This window comes from Bactrocera oleae, chromosome 5 (genome assembly GCF_042242935.1).
Source record: "Bactrocera oleae isolate idBacOlea1 chromosome 5, idBacOlea1, whole genome shotgun sequence".
Lineage (NCBI taxonomy): Eukaryota > Metazoa > Arthropoda > Insecta > Diptera > Tephritidae > Bactrocera > Bactrocera oleae.
This window is the reverse complement of record NC_091539.1, coordinates 59148825-59175897: the sequence shown is the minus strand read 5'-3', so window position 1 is coordinate 59175897 and position 27073 is coordinate 59148825. Positions and strand designations below refer to the sequence as shown.

The following is a 27073-nucleotide window of genomic DNA, read 5'->3' as shown; positions in this document are numbered from 1 at the left end:
GTACTAAACCGAAATGCTATGGTAAAACCTCTCGCTCTCGAAACCCTACCTTCCTTTAGGAGACCACGCTTGTATTGAAGTCTTTTCGTCGCATGCTCTCTATGTTTCACTTCAAGATTTTCAAAATTAGTTAATTGGATGAATTCAGTATAGTCTACTACAAGTATATATCGATATTATTGCATGACATTTTTTTTTTGCCCTTAAGAAACAAAGCTTTTCTCTATTCGATTGGAACTTTCCCTGCTGCATGTGTGTTAGTTAGAATATTGCAACGAGATTCATGTTGAAGGTATGAAGCATTGATTGTTTATTTTCGACCATAAATAATTCAATCCAAAAAAAAAAGATATTTTTTCTATTCGTCAGCTTAGAGTACAGTTTTAATACAACGCCATTTCAATTAACGAGCAACACATGTTTTACTATATTTATATTTACATATAAAGAACTATTATACCCTGAACGGTGTGCCTTAATTTGTCATGTAGTTTGTAAAACCTAGAAGGAAACGTTGGAGACCCTATAAGTAATATATATATATATATATATATTATAAATATAAATGAGCAGCGTGACGAGCTGAGACGATTTAGTCATATCAATCTGGTCTTTCAGTTTTTGAAATATCGATCTGAAATTTTGCACAGTCCCTTTTCTGTTCAAGAAGTTGCTCATTTGTCGGAACCGCCGATCTCGGACCACTATAGCATATAGCTGTCATACAAACTGAACGAGCAAAATTAAGATACATAACTTCATAAACGATCTATTAGCCTTACGAAGTAACCTTAGTTCGCCTTGAAGGTGTTTATATCGAAAAAAGTGGCTAGAAAGAACTAGCGAAACGTTTTTCGTTGGATGAAAATCGTTGATCGCTTTCGTTTGCAGGTTTAATTACGCATATGTAGGTGTAATTGCTGTAAGTAATGCAACTGTGAAGGGTATTATAGCAGTATCGCTGCAGCCGAAGTTGACGTTTTTTTTTTGTTTTTTTTACTTAAACTAATTATTGTCAGACGGTTGCACGGTTATAAAAGTGCAGCCAACCGGCGAGAAACACTCAGTGCGATCCTCAATATTCTAGTAACTAATTTATCGGCGCAAATTGTAATGCTAGCAATGCGATTTATATTACTCATTCTAACGGCAGTCAATGCGGCATTGGCAACAAATTACTGCGATCCGAAGTTGTGCCGTTCGACACCACATATTGCTTGCGGACACGACGGCGTGAGTGTCTATTAAATTTTTTTTTGCATTCACTGTTTTAACTATTCGCCATTTCCCTCAGGCTTTTGCGACGCGCTGTATAGATGCGGAAGTAGTGAGACTCACAAAAAGACAAAGGGATTTGATTGTTCAAGCACACAATAAAGTGCGCAATCGCGTCGCTGGTGGCACGTCTGCTCTACAGCCGGCCTGTCGCATGGCCACCATGCAGTGGGATGACGAATTGGCCGCACTGGCAGAGTTAAATGTGAAACAGTGCGAGAGCAGCCATGACTGCCACAATACGGATACCTTTAAGTATTCCGGTCAAAATTTAGCATGGATAACCTACAATGATTCACCGAATACAACCGAAATGTCATTAAAGTCAGTGCATATGTGGTCTGGTGAGATCGAGAATACCAAAATGGAGCATATCAATAAGTATCCGAATAATTATCAAGGCCCGTAAGTAAGCATTTCCTAATTATCGGTTTATTTTTAATAACTTTTGTATGAAATATCTGTCGCATAGCGCAATTGGTCATTTCACCGTTATGGTGGCTGATCGTAATATTCGCGTAGGCTGTGCTGCTTCTACCTATATGGATCCGGATGAATCACAATATGCATTCCTATTCGCTTGTAATTATGCAAAAACGAATTTGATCGGCTTTCCAATGTACAAGAGTTGCTCCAGCGCTGCTTCGCTTTGTAAGACTGGCCGAAATCGGCGTTACCGTAACCTTTGTTCGCCATCGGAAAAATATTAAACTATTAATCAACGTAATATTAATATCAATGCAATTCTTATTGCACTCTAAATAAAAACTAAATACAAGTCCAATTATACAAAATAGTTTATAAGTATATGTATTTGTATTTTCCGATTGTTTTATTTCCGATCGAATAGTGAAATGGTGTTACTACTTTCTACTCACCATTTCATCGTGATATCATTGTGGATTTTGAAATATTTCGAAGTGAGCGCTAGTTTTGACGAACTTTTATGTGAGTTTGTGGATTTTGGTGGAATTGGTTCGCACTCTCCAAGCAAATTTAATTAAAACTAATTGGATAAAGATCTTTGGCGTATATATAAGAACACCTCAGTCCTCAGTGTCGTCGTACTTAATCCAATTTTCCATACTCCTGCTATAAATCTCAGCTGGAATAGTCTACATTGCCTTTAGCGAATTTTGGTTTCTTTGGCTCTTGTTTTAAAGCATCATTCGTCAGATTGGTGGAGAGTTTCGACGTGATATTCATAAACCCACGTCTCATCATCAGTAATGATGCGTTTGATGAATGTAAGGTCTTCAACTACGTTGTCAAGCATCTCTTTTGCAAACTCTACTCGACGTCGTTTTGCAAAAGATTCAGGTCCTTTGGTACGAGTCTAGCATTGACACGCTTCATACTCAAAACATTAACCCAAATGTGTTGATTCGAACCATAAGAGATATTGGAATCCACGGCGGCTCAACATTAACAGAGGTGGGTGGGCGACTCGCATGAGGCAAGATTTCGATGACTTCACGACCTTCACTGACTGTTTTGTGCCATTTAAATATTTGTGTTCGTGATAAAGTACGATTTTGTAGTCGTGATTTCGTTGGAAATACAAAATTTCAAGCAAACTCGTTGTTTATTTTTTTCCATGGTAGAAATTGCCAGAAAAACTTTTCGCGTTGGAAACACACACACACACACACTAATTGATATATGGTGAACAAACATAAAACAGTTGTAAGAATTTAAGAAAAAAATATTTATTGATTCAGTTTGTGCGCGCAGTTAAAATGGTGCGGATCAAATTTGATTAGAGAGTAATTACTTTTGGATTATACAGTAGTTTGTCGTCACACTGTCGCAGTATTGTGATTTTTTTGATTTAAAAAATTGGATTGGGGTTGGAATTTAAACACATTTTTTTTTAACTTCCCGCTAAGAAAATTGAAAATTTTCTAAAAATCGGGAAGATATTGGTTTCACCCCATTTTGCATAAATCGAGTTCTCAACAGATCTCGACGTTTTGAGGGTCGAGGAAGCTTCCCCGAACATTTCTACGATGATGTCCGTATGTCTGTATGTATGTGTGGATGTATGTGTGTGTGTGTGGATGTATGTGACCCTCTTATAACTTTTAAACGGCTCAACCGATTTGAATAAACTAAATGGCATTCCAAAGGGTTTCATTGCACTTGAATTTCGTGTGAGTTTGGACCCAATCGGACCAGTAGATTTTGAGAAATCTCAAAAATAAAAATTTTGAAAAATCGTTTTTCATCAGTTCTAAACCTTGAAAAAACACATCGTTTGCCGCAAACCGGGTCGAAATCGGTTGATTTACTTGCGAGATATTGAAAACGAAAAATTTCGAAGAGCTCAAAAGCAGTGAAAAAAGCGAAATTTGAACGTTAGCGTATGAAATTAGAGGGAAGTTGCAGGGATAGCCCTTGAGGCCAACCGTTTTCCACATTTTTTTGATTTGAATGAACGTGAAAAAATGTTAATGTTAAAACAAATTTTTTTTTTAATACTTAGTTTTATGCTTGCGATTAAAATTTTTATTTTTTATTTTATTTTTCAATCCGGTTTTTGTGATTAAATTTTTTTTTTTAATCGGTTATGTGGGATTATTTTTATTTTAATTCCGTATTAATTTAACAAAATAAAAAACAATTTAATTTAAAAGTTAATTTAATTATTTTTTTTAATGCATTATTTGCAACCCTGCTCTATTGAGGGATTGAAAAATACAAAACTTGTATCAAGAAGCCGTTTTATAAGGAATGATAGAGACAAGATTGCGACACGAAAAGTCATAAACAAAATTAAATTTCCAATTTTCATAGCAATTGTAAACAAAGGCTTTCCTATATCATTCATGACGTCATGGTTGTATTTAGCTGTCGGGAAAGATGAAAAAAAAAACATAAAACTGTGAATTGATTCTTTTGAAAGAGAAATTGGGTAGTGAAATCAAGGAGCGCTTGGGGGAAACTAGGTTTAATGTGGTCAAACGTTCGACTTTGCTGAAACACGTCTAGTTGCTCGAAATCGACTATCAAGGAGGATAAAGTGAGAAAAGTCCACGTAACTTGTTTTGGAAAAAGTTGTAGCCGAGGAAGAAGGCATGTTCAGTCATTTGAATCGAATGAGGAGGTTATCGCGCAAAAAGAGGCCTACTTTGCAGACCACCAAAAAACATATTGTACAAACGAATTAAAGAAATTGTTTAAAAATAAGGCTATTTTCAGAGATAAATCACAATTTTTCTAAAACTATCGTTTCCCTTTTTGTAGGCTAATATTTAGCAAATTAAGAAAATTATTCACTTGTATGTTCCAACAGTATATATGTGTGTATGTATGATTTCGAACTTAGCCCTTACTTGTTTAAACATTTTCGATGCTATAAATCAGCCGTCAGAGCTTTAAAGCTTCGAGCAAGCAACGAAAATCCCGTGTCTGTAACTCCATTGCTTGCCATATTGTGCTATGATAAATGAATTGCCAACTTCCTAAATAAGTGGAAAATAAGTAACTTGATAAATATTTCGTAAAACTTTCCGCAGAAATATAAGCTCTTTGTTATAAGCACTTTATTTTGCTCTTGCTCATGAAGACCTTGTAGTTATGTGCTATATATACAGGGTGCGCAATTTTTTAGGTCGGTATGTAAACAATGCATACCATTGTAAAAACAACACTCTTATTTAAGAGATTTTTATTTAATATGAGCCTTAATTGTTTATTTCGGAAAATGTCAAATCCGCAACAGTCAAGTGGACGGCTATCCAGCAATTTTTTTTTTTGATTTTTTGTTTGAAAACATTTGGTCTAATGTTGGGTTTGTAGCGTACTCTGGCTCAAGCAGTCACTTTTGGATCACGCAAAGGCATTTTTGGATCTTTAATGATCTTCTTCCGTACGTTCAACGATGTCATCTGCTTTCGTACTTTGTGTAACCAAGTCAACAGATTAGTAAATGTCGTAAATGATGGCTCATCCTGTATGTATACATGTATACATGTAAGTTTCGTTTCATATCCACTACATTCCATTATAAATATCAGTCCTCCCAAACTCAACTCTGAAACGAAAGGTCTTTATGTTTACTGCTTCCAAATCAGACAAATAGTTCATTGACGAGAAACAAACCTTATATTATACACTGTTTTTTTATATTTTAAGAGTTCTAGGAGCAAATCTTCCAAATCCAAAGCTGTTCTTATGTACATTTATCACTCCTAAAAACCGCTGATATCTCTTCTATTAAAAAATGTTTTGTTTGCAAGTACTTTTGTAATACATTTCTTTATCGAAAGAAATTCATTCATAATTCCATGATGCAACCAACCGCAATATACGAACATGTACAAGTAATTACTATAATTCTAAGTAATAACTTAATTACCTGCGCAAATATTTTAGCTTTGTTTTCTTATTCTTATCAGTACAAATATACACAACACCCATATCTCTGCCCATAGGTATATAGGTTTGTAAGTGCTTTAATTGCTACAAGATTGTTTATAAATACCCAGCAAACCATTTCTACGGATCGCATATAAAAAAGGGTCACTGAGTAGAATCAGCAAATTTTTTTTAATATGTTTAAATTTTTGCTACTAGATGGATGAGGAATCAGTTCCAGCTCACATCCCAAACCGGTATTCTCAGAGCAGAGTGGGTAGCTAATAGCACAGCTGGGAAGTGTCAAGTCACAAATCATACGTTGGGTAAGATTACGATAGGCTTGCTAAATTCAGATTATATGCGCCGATATTGGAGAGGGATGCTAGATATACCCTTACTACACGTCCACTAATTAATTAACTTTACAAAAAAGTACAAGACAGCACGTTCAGATCTTCAGAAATTTACATCTTTGAAACAATTTCTCATGCAAATCGTTTGCTGTTCTCTTACTAATGATAGGGACACGCATTGGCCTTTCTGCTAAAAAACTAACCAGTAAAAGAATTTATTTCCTATAAGTAAGATCATTGCATTCCAAAAATAAACACTGTGCATCATTGAAGCATGTCATTCGCCTGGAGCTCTGGAGTTTAATTTGTGTAAAGTTCTTTGACGTTGGTTTAGAATTTAAACAGATTAAATGTTTCGGAACTTTTGGTAATAGTTGAGGCTTATGTAAATAAATATAATAATAATAAAATACTGTCACTACCGTGGACGTGATGAGTTTTCGAATTTTTCATTATGTCAAAAATATCTAACTGTTCATCTTTCTCAAATAAGTAGTAGCATTTCAGCAGCAATTCTGTTCAATATGAAAAAACTGTTACGAATTGCCACAAGCGCTTGTTTAAAGAAAATGCCTTCGATGCTAAAATAACTTGCAAGAGATGGCATTAGAAAACGCGAGAGTGGCAAATTCTTGTAGGTAAAATTGTACGACGAGAATTGCACGGCCCTTACAAACATACTTGTAAAAACGTAATTTACTTGAAGATTTTTCTAGGTTTTGCTTTCTATTCATATTTGATGTAGATTTTCTCTTTCATTCAGTACTTACATAATACACGGGTCAATTGGTTGTTTTTGGTTTACTGGGTATATGTTTGGGAAATGCTTGGAGAAATTTCAGTGTTCTAAATGTAATATACTGAAGTGAGTCATACAGTCTCTCTGTTATACAATGTATTTTTTTCTTTTTCAAAACAGGAAAAAAAGAAAAAAAATATTTGAAAAAGGTAACAAGGAAATTGTTGTCGATAAAGCGTATTTATTTACTTAGGCCTGCAATATAAAAACCGTGCGCTAATTATACAGCTGTTGCTTGTAACTTCAAGTTCAAGTTCTTTTTGTTTTTGTTTGGTTTAACTATGTACACAACAGTTTTCGGGATAATATTTTATTATATAAAATGTATATGATTTAAAATTTCACGGAAGCGAATTATAAGATATGCCTTTTTAGCGATGTTCTTCGATGCTAATTAGAAACTGTCGAGAATTTCTTCCACTTATGTGCACATCGCGAAAATTATTCTTGGACTTTAATAGGAATGATAAGTTATAAGTGCGATTACAGAATTGCAATGTCTTAAATTAATGTTTTAATAGCGACTTGCTTATAAACAATGGATACTTCGTTCAACCATGCCTTTAAATGTTTTACCTATATGTTTTATAAAGAAATTCTTGGAAGCTCTTTGGTAACACCATACCCTAAACATACCACAATATACCTAAATAGATTCAGACTATACTACGTTACACTATATATACAATAGTACAGTCCGAAGTCAGTAATAATACTCGATCATTGATGTCTCTACTGTAACAGTAGGAAATGAGTTTTGGCTGCGTCGAAACTGAGACAGTTAACTTCAAAAGAAGTTGTAAGGACAAAAATTAGCTTAGCGGTATGTGATCTTGTGAAGAAGTTTAAGGTGTAGTTTAATAATATTTAAAACGAATGAAATCTTGTCATCGTCTGAACTAACTTCCTTAGATGATCTAAGCGCAGCATAGTTGGTCTAGTGATCGCTGAAACGTTATTGTAGAGAGGTTCAAATTACAGGTAAATCATTTTTTTTTCGAAGAACATCGGTTGCCTTGCATTTTATAAATCCATGTATGTATATTAATATTATTATTATTAATATTATCTTAATTTTATTAACCATTCAAAGTAAAAGTCAAACTTGGATTCCATTTAGTGTCATATTACTTCAATACCATCTGTTAACTTCATACCTTTCCGAGGCCGCACACAGACTACTGTATTTCGGATTTTTACCAGCCGTGCATTCCGAAGCTGGTACCGAACAACTCTTATACATTGGGAAGTTGATCATATTTGTTGTTGCATAATTACAGGCGAATAGGTATGATTTATATCGTTGACCCGATACGTTGTAGGTGGAAGCAGCGCAGCCTACGCGAATATTGCGATCTGCCACCATAACGGTGAAATGTCCAATAGTGCTACAATATAGAAATTTCATACAAAAATTATTAAAACTAATCCGAAAATGAAAAAAATCCATATACGCAATACTTACGGTCCTTGATAATTATTCGGATATCTATTTATATACGCCATTCTGGTATCCTTAATCTCATTATACCACATATCAACTGATTGTAAAGACAATCGCGTAGTATTCGGCGTATTATAGAAAGTAATCCACGCCAAATTCTGACCGGAATACTCGAAAGCATCTGTATTGTGACAGGCATCATGCCGCATTTGACATTGTTTGACATTCAACGCCGCCAGTGTGGCCAATTCTTCGTCCCATTGCATGGTGGCCATGCGACAGGCTGGGCTTAGCGCTGTATTGCCGGCAGCCACGGTATTACGTTTGGCATTATGCGAATCGACGATTGCATCCTTCTGCGCCTGTGTAAAAGTGACCAAGGCTGGGCTTAGGCAAGATCTTGCGAAATTCTAACGGTAAAAGTAAAATTGTGTATTAGTCACTAGCAGTGTTGGTTTAGCTCTTCCAACTCACCCCATTGTTGTTGCAAGCAATATGCGTCCTGGCTCCACAGTAAGACGAATCACAGTAATTCTGCGCGTTTACGATTTGTAGCGCCGCGAGGAAGAAGGCGAGTAGCACAAATTTCATTTCCATTGTGACGCAATAATTGAGAGTCTTGGTGTATTTTACTGTGTGTTTATCTGCGTGTGAAAGCACGATAGTACGCCTCGCTGTGCAATAATTGAATATGATAACTTTTCAGTTTTCCGTCCGCTTTTATGGCTTTTTTTTGAACTCATTGCTAATTAATGTAGATAACACTTCAACCAGACTTTTGTTTTGTATTTATTATAAGCTAAACAAATTAATACATATTTTGCGCATATAAATTAGTAAATAGCAACGGTCATATAATTAGAAACGGTGGAATTTACATTTTTTTTTTCGACAATTTAAAAAATGTTCGAGAGAGTGTCTCTTCGTATTACTCTATGTATAGGCAAAAGTATTGCCGGCTTTTCGCTATTATATTTATAGTTATTAAGAATATGTTTTATCCATTTAAGGCGATTTATGAATATGTGACAACGTCTACAAAATTATTGCGCTCTTCAAATGTTAAGATATTTTTCTTAGATCTGTTCAGTTTAGTGCGGCGATTATAAAATTTAATTTTTTTTTTAAATTAAATTCTAAAAAATAAATTTCAAAATTGTGCCAACTCCGCTCAAAATTTGATTTCTGCTGCAAAAACTCTTAAGTCTTCACAGTTTGCTATCCATATTGTAAGCAAACCTTTAATTGAAATATTTTATGGAATGAAAATGTTTTGTTTAGGCAAGTGGCAGCTCTTCTAAGAAAAAAAAAATAACTTTCCTAATCTAACTTTTCACATTGTATTTCCAATTAATTATGGAAAATTAAGGTTATACACTTTTCGTTATCAATTACAAAATTTTCATTTATATTACTTAAGAAAAATTAAATTCCAAGTATTAAGAAAAAATATAAATATATAGAAACACTGCAATTCTATTTAGCTAGCCAAGGCTGGTTTTCCTCACATATGAAAAAAATAGATCTTTCGAAAATATTTGTCTTAGTTTTGCACGCTTGGAGTTAATATTTAATTGTTCTATATTTTGTTTTATTTTTCTGTGATGTTTATCAATTTTTGGTACTTTATTTTTTTCTTTGACGTCGATTCTACGTTAATTTTTGTTTTGTTTTGCCATTAAATTATTAATTTGTTTCGACGATGGACGATCCGTTTAAGATTAATATTGAATTTTGAAATTATTAAGGGCACACTCAAAGGTGACCTGTATGAGTTTTGTACTCCATATTGTCGTTGCCACGAATGGATATATTATGACAAATCTTTTGAATATTATAAGCTACCAAAAAAATTCGGGCTTGATCGAATGAGTCTTTCGGAATGTACACTTCATCCATCCCATCTTCCTTAAATCACTTAAAATCAAATCTTAATTTTTTTAGAGACAATAGAAAGAGCTGCATCTGCTCTACTAGCTGTTCTTCTATCATTTTTAAATATAGAATTTCAAGTGTAAGATATTTGAACTTTATGGTCTTTCACTGTCACTAATAAATTTAAAAAGTGTACAGAATCCATAGATCTGTTTTTAAAATTCGCGTAACGCCATTTAGACCGATTTTTAGATATTAGGCACCCTAAAGAAATAAATATACGAAATACATACACTATTATGAAAGCAATCTAGTTAGTTCGACACTTGTATATTTTTGAGATGGAATCCGCTTTATTTTGTAACTTTACTTTCTGTATCTGTATTCTGTATCAATCCGCGCCAAATAGAATGAGCTTACAACGGGTCAAGGCGGCTTGATATTGCTGTTTCATTTGTTAGTTTTAGTATACATATATAGAACTTCTGCCGGTAAATATAAGAAAAATCCATGATAAGGTGCAGATAATGAGAGATAAGATAAAAACTATGCAAAAGTCAAAGGCACGAAAAAATGAGAATTTTCAGCAATTATTTTTTGCTATTAAATCATATTTTTTTTACAAAAGTAGTAATATGGCATTATTATACAAAGTTTTGATTTGAAATCACGAAAATTTCAACAAAAAATATTTGAAGTGCCCGAGACGCTTTGTTATTTGTCGAATAACTCAAAAAGTAATTATCGGATCAACGGATCATTTTCAGAGAATATTTTCAAAATATTACACTTAACGAAAATGAAAAAAAAAAAAATTGATTTTTTGAAAATTTTGACTACCCCTAAACCCTTAAGGGAATGATATTTGTTGCGCTGCTGCAATTTTCGTCGGTAAGGTGGTTTGTAGTAGATAATAAGCCCTGTTAAACATGTTATATAGCCAATCACATTATACTAAGTTTATTGCACTTACGAACTGCTTCCATATTGTTTGGTAATATGATATATAATATACGGAATGACGGGATCATTTTATACGATTAATGGGAGCTAAAACATTATTTTCTGACTTTGTTAGAAGATGGTTGCCACAATTAAGCGTATTTAAATACTCGTATGGTCCTATCTATATCTATATATATATATATATATATATATAATATATATTATATTTATTATAAACTTACAAAAACTGATGTCTTTTAAAAAAGCATTCAACGCGAAGAACCTGCGGTTGTGGTTTAATTTTAACCATTTTTAAATCAATGCAAGAATGCATTATAGTTGTTATTGTAGTGACTGGGAAAACTCTGTTTAGGTATAAAAAAAAAACTATATGCTGTCAACGATCTCATCTAACGGTAGGTCCAGAAAACAAGCTGTTTTGTCAGGATAGTACCTCAGAAATGAGGATGTAAGTTGAGTTACTACTTAGGATATGTAAAGAAGTGTTCTGGACCATGTCAGCATAAGTAGAAGTGGGCAGTGGCCAATTTTTTCTCGCGTCTACCGCAGAAATATTCCTGATCTTGTTCTGCTATAGTTGACGTTTTAGTTCTTTAATTATTTTCTGGTTACTAAAAGTCAGTACTTTGCCATAAGAGAGAACTAAACCTTGTAAAGCTCCGTTGTTAAATTGTTCTACGTAAGTAAAATATTTCTTCAAAAATTTCATTTGTAAAGCCATTGATTTTCAAGCTGCTTGCCTAACTTTGAATTCATATTACTGTTAGTTTTACTTGTCGCAGCTTTAGTAATTTTGGATATTACTGTTATATGGGAGATGAGTTTTTTATTATCCAATAAATGTTTATTACCCAATAATAAAATATAGTTGGAAAGCACTTGTACAAAAGGGGATTTCAATACCTAAAAAATTTACTCATAAATAATAATTATTTTTTTTTGTTTCCCTTAATTTGTTGTTTCCTTTTTTTTCGGCGATTACCAGCTGAACCTGGCTTAACTGAATACCGTTTTGAACTGTTCCATTGTATGATTAAAGACAAAAACGCTACTGAAGACGCGAAAATGTCCAGCTTGCGGAAGAGTTTTTTTTTTGAGTGCAGTGATCTTGATGCATTTCCTTTATAGTTGATGTAAATATTAGCTTTGTTTCTTTACTGCCAGAATTAGTAAACTATCGGGAGGAAGAAGAGTGCGCAAATTAAGAAATTAGTCTCAGAGAGCGGAAACGGAAAAGTATAAAAACGGAAACCAGCAGTAGTAGTTTCCTCTCTCTCTCTACTTTCAGCTTTATAAGTTAAAAAGCGATGGGTTTCACGGCTTCAAAAAACATAAAAATTTTTTATTTTCTGATTTAATACTATAACATCTGTAGAATATTGTGCTTAGTTCTCAAGTTGATTCCAGTAATAGTTTTGGAAGTACAGCTTTAAAAAGTTGGGCGCTCGTGGTCAGGAATATAGTCACTTGAAACTTTCAACGCGTTTTTCTCGAAACTGTGTTTTCAAAGACGGTTGTCAAGATTTCTCGCAAACCTTTAGAAGGTCTTGAATTTAATTTCAATTATCTTCTTCCAATAACAATTATTTAAAATAAAAAAAAACTCGAAAATTTTTTACCAAAATTTGCGTTTTTTTTAAACGTCTGTTAATTACATTTTAATTTGTTACAATTTTCACTTTTTTTATTTTTTTCTCCATGCAATACCTAGTTATTGGTCTTAGTTCAAACACGTATTTTTTCTTTTTTACGTTGATCTTTGATGATCCTGTCAGAAATTCTGCTGTCAACGCGAAAGTGCCTTTTTTCCGAAGGACTGCCGGAAATGACGTCGTAATGACCGAGTTTTGAATATTTTCCTTTGAAAATTTCACAAAATCTTTATCAAATATGTATCTTTGAAATAATAAAAAGTTTGAATAAAATATTTCATTTTTTATATGAAAAAAACAAAGTTATTGAAAAAAAAGCGTGTTTTGCTCGACAAAACCCATGTATCCCCTTAAAGACTTAATCTCTATATGAAAAAGCCAAACTAAGACAAGGTAAACGTATTTGTCCTTTAGTAGAAGTGTTGTATATTATGTCATTAAGTCTGTAAGGAAGTTTCTAGAAAATGTTTTACAATGGTTGTACATTTTTTTGTATAAAAAAAAAAGTAGGGTTCTATATGAGCTCGTGCTACTTGAGCAAAAATACTGTATTTTTAGTCACCAGTTTATATTCACCAAAGTGACTGACCAATAATATAATATTAGTCAAAGCGGTCAAAAAAACTAAATTTAACTATTAATTCACATTATCTAGTGCCTACTGTAACTATATAAACATATATTTTTTGATATGTAGATACAAATGGAGATGAATAAACATATGTATGTCACATATGTCGCTATAAATTTTATGCACACTGTATTGGCGTAGGTTTATTTTGCCAGTTGACGTCGACTCTATTCAAATAAAAGTATTTTTATGTTTGTTTTGTCAAACATTTCTTTATAATTTCAAATTCATATATGTATTGGTTAATATTTTCAATTAAACCGACTATTTAGATTATTATTAGAAATATTTTATCTGTTTAATGCACATCGTTTATTTTATTTTATCGTTAAAAAAACATGTTAAAGTCGAAGCTATATGTATTTAATACTCCTTTGACGAAGACACCTTTTTATAAATGCTTGGGTGTGACATTCACCGGGAAAGTCAAATCTGTGGATTTCGGCGGCCACTTAATGCCGTCCTGGTTATTTTTGTTGCAGAAACTGAATAGTTTGATTCACAGTTTGACTTGTGAAACTTCTTGTTAAATCTAGTCACCATCAAGATCTCACATTCACACATTTGCGAGTGCTCAAACGAGCTAAAATCCATCGTTATCAATTTCCGGTGACTATTTTGTTTATTTGAAAATATATGTTCTAATGATGGTTTTGCGCCAAACGCCGGCTCAACCATGGGTCATGCAACTTCGTATTTAGATCTTGAATGATCCTCTTCTGCATGTTGAACACTTGTCTAACCAACTCAACTGACTTGTAAATGTCACAAATGATGGGTCACTTGGTACTTATAAATCACAATTGAAGTACAATACTTGATAAAAATAAAGCGTTAATTAAAAACTGTTAAACACACAGAGCTAAGCTTCGTTTCATATTCATTGCTTTCTACAATAAAGATTAGATTTCCTAAACTTTGCTTTCAATACATGATGTAGCTCCAAAATAGGGCTAATAACTGTAAGGTTAGTGCTGCCAAATCAGGCGAGAAGCGTGGTTGGTTCAAACAAGCCCTTTTATTTATGGTATTTAAAACATGATCATAGACTTATCACACTGTCATCACTGTTATTTCATAAATTCAAGTTTTCCAAATTCAAAACAAAGATGTTCTTATCTACATTTATTACTCCTAAAAAGCTCTAACTCTGCTATTAAAAAATGTTTTGTTTGTACATTTCTTTATCGAAAGAAATTCATTAATGATCTCAAAACGCAACCACCCATACTTTAAGAAAATATAATTACTGCCATTCTAAAAAATAACTATAATTTGTACAGGTAAACAAATATTTTGTTTTTCTATTCTTATCAGTGCTAATGTATATAACACCCATATCTCTACCTATATACGTATATATGTTTCTAAAAGGAGTCATTTTCTACAAGATTGTTTATAATTACCCAGCAAACTATTTCAGATTGCTTATAAAGACGGGTAACAAGGTAGAGTAGTAGTATTCCACTCCAAAGTAAGCAGATGTATTCAAAAATTTTCAAAACTAAAATTCGCAGTGCAGAGAGAGCTGCTAATAGCACAGCTACATAAACACTAGGAAGTCAGCAATCGGCGGTTACAACCTTAGTCAGTTTGCTGACTTAAGCTTAGCAGACACAATGATGGAGAGTGATGCTAACAATATTCTAAGTTTACGATCACGAGTTCAATATCTTTACACACAACTACAAGATGCCACATGTTCAGATGCCGTCCATTAGTGATGTGTATCTAACTGTTTTAACTAATAAAATTTAGTCCTTGGGCCAAAAAATTCTCCAGCAAATCATTTGCTGGTCATGTACTGTTGATAGGTAGCTATTTGGACAGGCATTAGCCTTTGGACAGGCATTCGCCTTTCTTTCTAATAAACTTTTTTTTTTGTATAATTTAGAGCTTTGTATATTATGTATCATTAAATGTATCATTAGGGTGTATCATATGACACGGCTCAGTGTTAGGCCTGGCGCTCTGAAGTTCAATTTGTAAAAGCTCTTTGCCAATAGTATAGCATTGAAAAATGTTGGAGATTAAGTTTTAAGTGGTTAAATATTTTATTCAAACTATAAGTTAATCCATCGAAAAACTCTTACAGGATCATATGAAGTAAAAATAAAGAAATAGTTGTTTTAATTAAGAGTTTAATTAAGGTAATAGACGAAGGATAACTTCATAATAAATTGGCTGTGCAATCGCACGCAATCCCCCTAATAAAGCTAATTATGCTAATTATTAGTGAAAATCGTATTTTTGGCAGACGTTTGACTTTTGTTTTTAATAGTTGTAAATGAAACAAATCATTCATTCAAGACCTCGTAAATTATATCTTGAAGACCTGTGTAAAATTTGAAGACATATTTTCGAGAGAAACACGTTTAAAGTTTTAAGTGACTAACATATATAGCTGACCTCAAGCGCGTAACGTCTCAAGGCTGTATTTCCAAAACTGTTACTCGAATTAACTTGAGAATTTGGAACAATCTAGAGACATTATAGAATTAAATAAGATGAAAAATTGATTTTTTGAAGCCGTAAAACCCACCTGGAAGTTTGGTGGAAGTTGAAGGTTCGACAAAAAGGGGAGTAATGTACTTGGTGAGATTTCCGTGGTCTAAATCTAATTTACCGAAGTAAATCAAACAGTGTTTCTGTTATATACAGCTTTGGGCAGAGATTTAGCGTATATGTATATATATGAATAAATTTTTACACCGAAGAGGGTTTATTAAGTTTACCAAGAAATTTTTACTACTACTAACTATTTAAAAAGAAATATTGAAGATCCTATATAGTAAAGAAATAAACTTCAGAGGCCCTATAAAACATGTCATTTCTTCCCAAGAAGCAGCTTTGTCAGCACCGTTGATATCGGTCCACTATATATAAGTAGCTGTCATATAAACAGATCTATGAAAAACAAGTCCATGTTTCAAAAATCTTTTATGCCTAAGGGATTTTTGTCGAAGGCAACGGTACAATCTCCAAAGAAATTGTTCAAATTGAACCGCTTCACCATAAACTGCCATTTAAACTGATCGATCAAAATCAAGATAAATATCTTTTTATAACCTTTTATGTTATAAAAAATGCACCTGTAGCTTCTGTGCAGCCGTTTTTTCCAAACAGCATAAAATTATTTGAAAAATGTAATAACGGAATTGTTGGTGATAAAACGTATTAAATCACGCAGGCCTGCAAAATAAAAACCAAGCTGTAATTATATAGCTGCTGCTCGTAACTTTAAGTTCAACTTCTATTTGTATAGTTTGGTGGCAGCTTTCGGAAAAATATTATGAGTTAATTAAACTGTATCTAATTTAAAATTTCACGCAAAAGGTTATTAGGTATGGCTGATCCGGTCCTAATAGGAACTGCCGAGCATTTTTACTATTAACACATAAGCGCTGCTCGCGAATATAGGTGAAAAATGTAGCAATCGCTGATACCCAGACCTTCTACAATAGAGACCACGTTCAACCGTGTTTTATCATATACAAAGAAATTCCCTCAATCGGTGACAGCTACCCTTAAACGGACCTTCACCTAGTGTTAGCTTATACTTTATGGTATAGTTCAAATTCAGTGTTAATACTCGTTCATCGATCGCTCTCCTGTAGCAGTATGTAGCAAGTAATGTTTTGGCAAGATCTAAACTATGGCAGTTAAGTCGATTAAAGCGTGGAAGTTAAGGATAATTAGACTAGTTGTATTTTATACAATTTGTGAAGAGCTATGATTCATTGTCTAAACTAAGTCAGTTTACTACAATAGAAGGTCTAAGCGGCGTATGGTTGGATTGAAACAATCTTGTAAAAAGGTTCGAATTGTAGGTAAATGCTGTTTTTTTTTCGAAGAAAATCGGTATTTTTTTTTCTCCTTATCCATGTGTATTAATTATTAGTTAGTCTTAATTTATTGACTTTTCAAACATTACAAAACTTGAATTCCATTTAGAATTACACACTTTTAAGCAAATGTGTTAACATCATACGCTTCCGAGACCGAACAAAGACTACTGTATGACGGATTTGTGCCAGTCGTGCAATTTGAAGCTGCTACCGAACAATTCCTATAAATTGGTAAGGTTATCATATTTGTTGTTGCATAATTACAGGCGAATAAGAATGCTCTATATTGTTGACCGGATACGTTGTAGGTAGAAGCAGCGCAGCCTAAGCGAATATTACGATCTGCTACCATAACGGTGAAATGACCAATTGCGCTATGCGACAGAAATTTCATACAAAAATTACTAAAATTAATTCGAAAATTGAAAAATTTTACTTACGGTCCTTGATAATTATTCGGATACGAATTTATATACGCCATATTTGTGTTATTGATCTCACTATACCACATATTAATTGATTGTAAAGACAAGCTCGTAACATTCGCCGTGTTTAAGAAAGTTATCCACGCCAAATTTTGACCGGAAAACTGGAAAGCATCTGTATTGTGACAGGCATCATGCCTCAATTGACATTGTCTGACATTTAACGCCGCCAGCGTGGCCAATTCGTTGTCCCACTGCATGGTGGCCATGCGACAGGCTGGGCTTAGTGCTGTATTGCCGGCAGCCACGGTATTACGTCTGGCATTATGCGAATTGACGATCGCATTCCTCTGCGTCTGTGTAAAATTGATCAAGGCTGGACTTAGGCAAGACCCTGCGAATGTCTAACAGTACAAGTAAATTGCGTATTAGTCACTGCAGTGTTGGTTTAGCTCTTCCAACTCACCCCATTGTTGTTGCAAGCAATATGCGTGCTGGATCCACAATAGGACGAATTACAGTAATTTTGAGCATTTACGATTTGTAGCGCCGTGAGGAAGAAGGCGACTAACAGCAACTTCATTTCCATTCTGAGACAATAATTGAGACTCCTTTTTGTATTCAATGGTGTGTTTATCGGCTATGTAATAATTGACTATGAGAAATTTCTGGTTCTCCACTCGCTTTTATGGTATTTTTTAACTCATTTTTTAATTACATTAGATAACACTTTAACCACAAATTTGTTTTGTAATTATTTGAAGTTAAAATAATAAATAAATATTACAAATAGCAGCGTCCATCTAAGTGGGAACGGTAGTGAAAAGATTATTTTGCAAGTTTTTGTTTTTATTTTTCTTCGGCAACTAAATGTTCGATTAAGTTTCTCAATGAATTTTCGTAGTAATATTGTAATATTTTTGGTTATTAAAAAGTTGTTTTATTCATTTAATGCGATTTTTGAATATGTGGCAAGGTCTAAAAAAGTATCCTGCTCATAAAATTATAAGAACTTATACTTAAACCTGTACAGTTTGGTGCCCATATCATAATATTTCATTTGTTATTATACATTTTATTCACAGAAAAATTTCCAGTCAGTGGCAACTCTACTCAAAATTTTTTATGTTTCAAGCACTCTTAAAACATCCCATTTGGGTATCTACATTATATTAGTGCCTGTAATTTATAAATTTTAAAAAATTAAACTGTTTAAGCAGATGACAGCCCTTCTCATAAAATAGTTTCACATACCTTAACCTAACTTTTCACTATTTTTACTGCTAAGTGTTTCTACATTTCATCAAATTTATGGTATGCTTAAAATTTATACTTTTAACTGCGCAAACTAGCCCTTCCAATTACTTCTGGAAATTTACGGTTATTAAATTTTTTATTTAGATTATTTAAGAAAATTCAAACCCCAAATATAGTATTAATAAAAACAAGAAGAAACGTTAACTTCGACTGCACTGAAGTTAAAATACCCTTCACAGATGCATTTTTTATAGCATGAAAGGGTATAAAGAGATCTTTAGCTTGATTTTGATCGGTCAGCTTGTATGACAGCTATATGCTACAGTGATCCAATCTGAACAATATATTCGGAGATTGTAGCGATGTCTGAGATAATAATTTATGCCAATATCGGTCGTATAGTGGTCCGATATCGACGTTTCAGAGCAGCTTCTTGGGTACAAAAGGACGTGTGCAAAATTTCAGGTCGATATCTCAGAAACTATTCAGGGCATATATATAATGGATTTGAATTGTATCTATTTAGCTGACCAAAGCTGTTCTCATTTCATGTAACACATGAAAAATTATAATTTTGGAAAATATTTGTTTTAGTTCAGCACACTTGGAGTTATCATTTAATTGTTCTATTTTTATTTTTGTTGTTTTGTTTTTGTGTGTTGTTTTTAAATTCTCGTACTTTGTTTTGTCTTAGACGTAGTTCTACAATACTTTTTATCCCCGTATTTTTTGTTTTGCCGTTAAATTATCAATTTGTTCGAACTTTGTTAAACTGAGGTATTTTCCTTGAGCCAAAAAAGCAAAAAAAACAGCTCGAAAGAGTGATCGAGGTGAATTCACGTGCTCACCAATGATAAAAGCTAACCGCCGTCCTCTTGCACTCTTTATATAACTTACAGCCATATCATACTCCGTATTAAAAAAAAAGCCGATCTGTACCCAATGAGTCACTGGAAAAGTACACTTTATCCCAACTTTCTACTGCACAATTCTGGTTTCATAATTCATTTTCGATTTAAAAAATAATGCTTTTTTGCGTCTTTTAAATTTTTTGTTTTTGTTTGCTTTTTTTTGCGAGTATCACTTGAACTTGGTTAACTGAATACCGTCTTGAGCGGCCGCTTTGTATTATTAAAAAGAAAAGCGCTACTGAAGACTCGAAAATTACCAGCTTGCGGAAGAGTTGTTTCTTTGCATTAAGGGGGCTAGATTTTTCTGCTTTGTAGTTATGGTAAATACTGGCATTCGCTTCTTATAGAAATACATAATAGTGTACACTCTCAGAGACAACAAAACAGCGAAAAAGTATAAATACGGAAAACAAGTACAAAAATTATTTCATCTGACACTCACTCTCTCTTTCTTTCGCTCTCTACTGTTAGTTTTAGGTATAAAGCGCTTTACCTCCGAAAACTTTTGAAAAGGTTATCGGTTAAGTCACAGAACTACCACTAAACCACTAAAAATATGTGCTTCTCCCAACCAAATTCTTAAACGACATATGCATACAAATATATATTATATATATTTTTTTCATAATCAATAAACTTCGGATCTCGAACAAAGACTAGGAAAGGCTGTATTTCTACCCGTCCTACAACCAGAAGCCGCAGTTGAACACGTCCTATACATCGCTTGACCGATCATGTTGGTGGTCGCATAGTTACAGGCCAGAAGAAACGTCCTACCTGATCGACCCGCCACTGAATAGGTACTAACCGCACAACCCACACGAGTGTTCGCTTGCCCAACCATAACCGTAAAATGACCAATTGTGCTGCAAATACATAAATCAATTGAAAATTAGTCACAACATAACACTGACTCCATATAATACTAACGGCCCGCTATAATTGTTCGGATATCTATTGATGTACGCCATAGTTGTGTCCTTAATTTCATTATACCACATATTGATCAAGGTTTGTAACAAATTCCGTATATTCGGAGTGCCATTGTAACTGGACCTAGCCAAATTCTGACCCGAATACTTAAAGGTCTGGGTATTGCGGCACGAGTCATGCCGCATTTGGCATTGTTTAACATTGAACGCTGCCATTCGGGCCAATTCATCGTCCCATTGCATAGTGCTCATGCGACAGGCCGGCCTCAATTTCGTCCTACCACTCGCCACTGTGTTTCGCTTTGTGTTGTGCAGCCTGACGATAAGATTCTTATGTGCCTGTGTCATTGTTACCATGGCGGCATTTCGGCAGGACGCTGCGAATCTCTTTAAAATTTTCAAATATTAACTTAAAATGCTAATTTGAGATTATACGGCGTCTAAACGCTCCTCTTACCCCATTATTATTGCATGCGATATGATTTCCGGAACTACAAAGGGATCTGTCGCAATAATTTTGCGCGTAAACAATTTGAACAGCAGTCAGGGAAATGACGAAGAACACGAGCCTCAATTCCATTGAAATATTTCAGCAAATTATACCGTTCAAATAGTAAAGTTCGCACGCCTTGCAGCTAGCTAAATGACAGACTGTGCACATTATTGAAGACCATAGTTGCTTTTATAAGCTTGTCTTTCACATGTTTAACAGACAATGGTTCCCATTTTCCCAGAAGTAAATATTTGTATAAATATTTTTTTTATTATTAATTGCAACCGCAGTTAACGTTTTTTCTTGTTTAATTAATCGTTTAAACAACTATTGTATATCTCAAAGGTTGAGGATAATGTTGTGTTAAGCGTTGGCATTTATAATACAAGATATGAGTCAATTAATTCGCTACTTGAAAAATAAACTGAAATAACCAAAAATGAGCTTTTTTTTAACAATCAATTCAATTTATCTAATGACTGCTGTGCCTACAAAAGTGTATGGATAAACATAAAACACACATATCGCTCTAAATTTTTTGCAAACTACAATATATGTATTCTGCAATTTCTTGTCGACTGTATTTATATAAAAGACAGTTTGTGTTTGTTTTGCAAAAATTTTATTTCTAGTTTCAAATTCAAGGTTTTTGTACAGTTTCACTAAAAGCGTCGGCTGTTTTTTTTTTTTTTAATTTTTTCAGTGTTTTTTTTATTACAAATTTACTTTACTCGAAGTAATTAACAAATTAAATGACAAATAATTAATGTTGACGATAAAACAGTTTATACAGCTTGTGTGTGGTGCATATTTATTAATTGGCTTAGCATTGTAAATAAATTTAGAAATATAGTCTCAGGACGTTTTAACTCTTTAACCATCTATAGCATTATTCAGTGAGTTTTTTCTTTAAATCGTTAAAATTCCTTAAAGAGAAGAGTGAGTGTTCGAATCATTCATGTGCAGGTTGATTGAAAAGTTTCTGCGTTCTAAGTGAAAGAATACTGTTTTTGGTACGAAATATATTTTTTTATTCAATATAATCTCTCTTAACTTCAATACACTTATTCCAATGATCCTCCAATAATTTTATGCCATCCCTATAATGACTTTCCGGAATCTCTGCAAAATACCCGTCTATGGCTGTAATAGCTTCTTCATTCGACGAAAAACGCTTTCCACGAAGGAATTTTTTCAGGTTTTTGAAGAGGTGGTAGTCGCTGAGAGCCAAAGCTGATGAATACGGTGGCTGCTCAAGGAATTCGTACTTTAATTCGTTGAATTTTGTCATTTCCAAAAAACCTTTGTGAGCAAGTCATTGTCTTGATGAAAAATGATTTTTTTGTGCTGCAATGAATGCATGAATTTTTTCATCCAGCTGATCCAAAAAGCTGAAATAATATTCAGAATTGATTGTTTTACTTTCTGCAGATAATCAATCAACATAATTAATTTTGCATCCCAAAAAACTGATGCCATAACCTTCTTTGCTGATCGTTGTGACTTCGCCTGCTTTGGAGCTGAACAACCAGCTTCAGGCCATTGTACTCGTAAACACTCTTGTTTCAATTTATGATTATGGCGGTAGTTGCAAGTCTCATCTATAATTATAAAAAGATGCAAGAAATTGGTTGCATGCTGCTAAAAATTATCCAAATTTTGCTGAGAAATTTGTTTTCGATTCAGTTTTTGTTGAACTGTCAACGTGTGCGGCGCTAACTTTCCAAACAGCTGTTTCTTATGTAATTCTCCATGTACAATAAAATATGAAGTGCTCGTTCATCTGAGATGCCTATGGCATTAGCAATTTCACGCTTAGTCAAACTTGGATCTTCACTAACAATATTATGAACTTGCTCAATGATTGCTAGTGTGGTTGCGGTTTTTGGTCGTTCTTCGCATGGATCGTCTTCAAGCCTAGTACGACCACGTTTAAATTCACCAGCCCAAAATTCAACGGTGCGTTTTGAAGGTGAGGACTCCTTATACACTTCTAACAATTGCTCATAAATTTCATTTACTTTTAAATCTTTCAAAACAAGGAATCTAATCACTGCGTGATATTAAATTTTTTCCATATTAAAAAAATACTCTGACATGTCACACGTGGTCTCTATCGAAGTATGAATGACATGATACTTTTGACAAATTTATTAGTTCACATGACAGTCGGCTCTGCTTAATCGGAAATCGGAATACACCTTAATTTTTATCTTGTCGAGGACTGTCATCACAGCAGCATTTTTTAAAATTATATAACAAATCATTAAGGAAGTCGCTTAACTGGAAAGAAAAATGCAGAGCTAAGCGAGGTACTCAGTAAAAAATGTTGCAATATCAAGATCTCATTATTCCTAGCCCCTTTTGGACTTCTACTATAAGTAGTGAGCCATTGTGTCTAGCTCCGCTTCAAAGACCGATACGGTCTCAGTAGAGAGAAATTAGCCAAAGATCATAAATCTTCCCCGAACTATTGTGTTAGATTGCAAAAAATCACTCAACTGCCGAGGTTGTTACATAAAAATACAGCCCACCGTGCATTAGTCACTCAGACATTCATAAATTTTTGTTTTATTTGAAATCACATGGTCTATTCAAATTTATTGACATCGTATTGTTCACTTGTTGAGCAAAGATTTGGAAAATCTGGATTTTTACCGGTTTCACATTCAACTGCAGGTTCCGAACAAGATTTGTAAATGTGGAAATTTACAACATTCGTCGTTGCATAGTTGCAAGCTATAAGGAAACCTTCGAAATCATCTCCTTCCTCTTGGAATATGATCGAAGCGCAGCCCACACGTATATTCCTATCGGCCATCATAATGGTGAAATGACCTATGGGGCTACGAAAATTAGTCGAATAATCATTCTATAAACTTATCGAGTGTTTGGCGATGCTTTTAAGCATATATACTTACTTGTCGTCATAATTACGTGGATATTTGTCGATAAATGCCTGTTCGGTGTCCATAATTTCATTATACCACAAATTAATTGCGCGTTTCGACATGATTGTAACATTTGGTCTTCCATAGAAATTCATCCAAGCTATATTTTGACCCGAATGCAAAAAGGTGTCGGTATTGCGACATGCGTCGTGCTCGACGTCGCATCGTTTTACATGGAAAGCCGCCACAGAGGCCAACTCGTCGTCCCACTCCATGGTGGCCATGCGACAAGCTGGCTTTAATTTCGTTTCACCACCGGCCACACAGTTCCGTTTCACATTGTGCATATTGACTAAAGCTTCCTGTTGCGCGGCTGTTAGTTCTACGACTCTCGGATATCTGCAAACTGCGGCGAATTGCTAAAAAGTAAGGGAGATAAACGATAAAAGTGCTTTTCGGTTTTTTTTTATTTATTAATTTTTAGCCTTACCCCATCATTGTTACAGGCGGTATGCGTTCCATGGCGACATAAATCGGGGTTACAGTAGTCTGTGCTGTGCACCGAGTCCAAAAATACCAGCAGAGAAATCAAAAGTGTAAATACCAACTGCATTTCAACTGATCTGATATTCGAATGGGAAATGATTTGCGAAAGACGTGACTTATATTTGTACAATTACAATATTTATATATGTATATGCCGATATTAGACTAGACTTGTGCATTAGGGTGGATCGTTTAATAGTCTATTAAAAAGAGTGCGAACGAAGAGTTCAGATACATTGATCAAGAGCAGATGACGCATAGAAAATTATGTTAAGATTTCTTATTAAAAATTATCTTTAGTCTTCTGTAGATCAGAAGCGACTCAAACAACATTTAGAGCACGGCCACGAAGTTTTGACTCTGCTTACTTCGCAAGAGTGAGAGAATTCTTCGAACGTCATTGAAAGGTTTTTATAAATATGACTTGTGGTCAGCTTCACCTAAGTTTTTAAACTCTGCCTCGCTCAGTATTTTGGATCTGATAGACTCTTTTGGGTTAAGCTTTTGCAACTTTTTTGACTGCCATTTTAAAAATCCATGAATTTTTATTTTTTTACTTCTGAAAATCGAAGCCACAACCTACTGAGTTATAGAACTGAATGATTATATAGATGTCACGATTTCATGCATAGGTAATTGAAAATACTTCTGATAATATATTTTCTTGCAAATTAAAATTATTATAACGGAGAAAGGTACAATGTAAAGCGTGATTCATATTTCGAAATTTAATTTTTTTGAGTTAAACACTATCATCTTCTACGATTTTAGTCCAAAATGGAAAATCGCTATGCGTAAATTTGGAAAGGGAGACTTTTACTCTTAAAATATCATTTTTTTGGAAGTCCACCTCGACCGGACATCGAAACTTTTTCTAAGGCAAAACTTCGACCAAAAATTGTTTGGATATCGAAAATGCATTTTAGTTATATTGCCTTATAAATAGAGAACGAAAATTTGCATTGCTTGCCTAGAGTACACCGCTTTTAGAAACAAAATATTTTATTTGATTTCAGCTCGCTGATAAAGTTATTTATGTAGCACTGGAAAAAACAGTCCTATAACCCAAATATTCAGTGATGTATCTAGCACTGGACAAAAAGCCTTCCTTGAAGCCAAATATTCAGGAAAGGATAAATAAGGTACCGGCAGCTTTACTCAGCTGGGGGGAAGCCACGGAATTTGTCTGTTATATAAGTCCAGATGTATACATTCTGAAATTGATAGGGGCTTCAATATCTTTCTTAACTACTTACAAGTAGATGTCTGCATACCGTCGCTTAGATTGCTTCTGGCGATTTCGTCTCTGCATTCATATTTGGGAAGGACGTGGGGACGTGGGAGTAGAGCCAGGCCACCGGATTAGTGGAGCAGTGAGCTCATGTCTTACGCTAGAAAGGCTGCTAGGAGAGTCTGTTATTTTTAAGTTTCTATCTAAATTTTCTTTAGTTTTAAACTAAAAGATCCTCCTATCTTTTTTGCACCAAAGGTTGTTACCTTTAAGATTGCGATTTTCGGAAATTGTAAATAATACGAAAAATTTTTATCTTCATCAATATTTATTTTGTCGCCTTCAAAATATGCTCCTTCTAAAGCGATACACATATGACACCGCGATTTCCAGTCCATCGAAACCTGCCTTGTAAGCGCTGTCCGGGCTGGCCTTCAGTTCCCTCCGCGAATTTTGGTTTACGGCCTCTATCGAGTCGAAACGGATTCCACGGAGTGGTAACTTGAGTTTTGGAAACAAAAAAAGTCGGATGGGGACAAATCCGCTGAATACGGTGGTCGATCAATGCTATTGAACGAGTTTTCGGTCTTTAAATCTTTCATTATACTCTGTAGCAACATGTTGTACATTACGACCAGAAAGTTTCCGGAAATTGTTTTTTTTTTTGATATTCGCGGTTTGGTATATCATGAATACGTTCCAATTGGATAGACGGTCAATAAAGTGTATTATTTGAGCGTTTTGAGGCGTTTGCGCAAAAACATCCGTCGTAAACCGCCGGAATTGTGGGCCAACACTTTTTGGAAACTTTCTGGTCCCCTTCCCCTATTTGCGAAACATTTTTTACACCTTTCTGGGGAATTATCTAATATTAATAACCTAAAAATAACTCAAGTTTTTGTAAAAATGTACTAAATAAACTAAATTAACCAAATATTGTATATTCTTGTCAGGCGCAAAAAAAAATATTGGGCTTAGCAAACAACCCTCGTATTTACTTCCCGTCAATTGTTAGCTGTGAATCAAACATTTAGACTTTTTTATAGTGGCTTCAAAACTGCTAGTGTAATTTAAACGTTATTCTTGCTAAAAGTACTAAATATTCAAGAAATTAACCACAAAGATAAAATATATCTAGCAAAGTTAGCAACCTTTTTATCTTCGGTATAATGGAATAAATCT

The 27073-nt window shown here is 34.0% G+C and overlaps 5 protein-coding genes across 5 annotated transcripts; 1 reads left to right on the top strand and 4 right to left on the bottom strand.

The window, feature by feature from the left end:
* Positions 1-1045: 1045 nt before the first annotated feature.
* Positions 1046-2095, top strand: LOC106625677 (venom allergen-1). The gene is made up of 3 exons (XM_014245509.3): positions 1046-1233; positions 1295-1680; positions 1748-2095. The coding sequence occupies exons 1-3, from the start codon at positions 1114-1116 to the stop codon at positions 1983-1985; spliced, it is 744 nt and encodes a 247-aa protein (XP_014100984.2). The 5' UTR covers positions 1046-1113; the 3' UTR covers positions 1986-2095.
* A 5734-nt stretch (positions 2096-7829) lies between these two features.
* Positions 7830-8950, bottom strand: LOC106625441 (venom allergen-1). Its single transcript, XM_036376075.2, has 3 exons — positions 8708-8950; positions 8255-8643; positions 7830-8177 (listed from the first exon to the last, which is right to left on the bottom strand). Exons 1-3 carry the CDS (start codon positions 8828-8830, stop codon positions 7922-7924), a joined length of 768 nt encoding a protein of 255 aa, XP_036231968.2. The 5' UTR covers positions 8831-8950; the 3' UTR covers positions 7830-7921.
* An 8092-nt stretch (positions 8951-17042) lies between these two features.
* LOC106625450 (venom allergen-1) lies at positions 17043-18463 on the bottom strand. Its single transcript, XM_014245275.3, has 3 exons — positions 18097-18463; positions 17646-18034; positions 17043-17579 (listed from the first exon to the last, which is right to left on the bottom strand). Exons 1-3 carry the CDS (start codon positions 18217-18219, stop codon positions 17324-17326), a joined length of 768 nt encoding a protein of 255 aa, XP_014100750.2. The 5' UTR covers positions 18220-18463; the 3' UTR covers positions 17043-17323.
* Positions 18464-19471: 1008 nt separating this feature from the next.
* LOC106625923 (venom allergen-1) lies at positions 19472-21395 on the bottom strand. The gene is made up of 3 exons (XM_014245746.3): positions 21188-21395; positions 20729-21117; positions 19472-20664 (listed from the first exon to the last, which is right to left on the bottom strand). Exons 1-3 carry the CDS (start codon positions 21308-21310, stop codon positions 20427-20429), a joined length of 750 nt encoding a protein of 249 aa, XP_014101221.2. The 5' UTR covers positions 21311-21395; the 3' UTR covers positions 19472-20426.
* A 2364-nt stretch (positions 21396-23759) lies between these two features.
* LOC106625845 (venom allergen-1) lies at positions 23760-24784 on the bottom strand. The gene is made up of 3 exons (XM_014245670.3): positions 24605-24784; positions 24145-24533; positions 23760-24069 (listed from the first exon to the last, which is right to left on the bottom strand). The coding sequence occupies exons 1-3, from the start codon at positions 24725-24727 to the stop codon at positions 23814-23816; spliced, it is 768 nt and encodes a 255-aa protein (XP_014101145.2). The 5' UTR covers positions 24728-24784; the 3' UTR covers positions 23760-23813.
* Positions 24785-27073: the final 2289 nt, after the last annotated feature.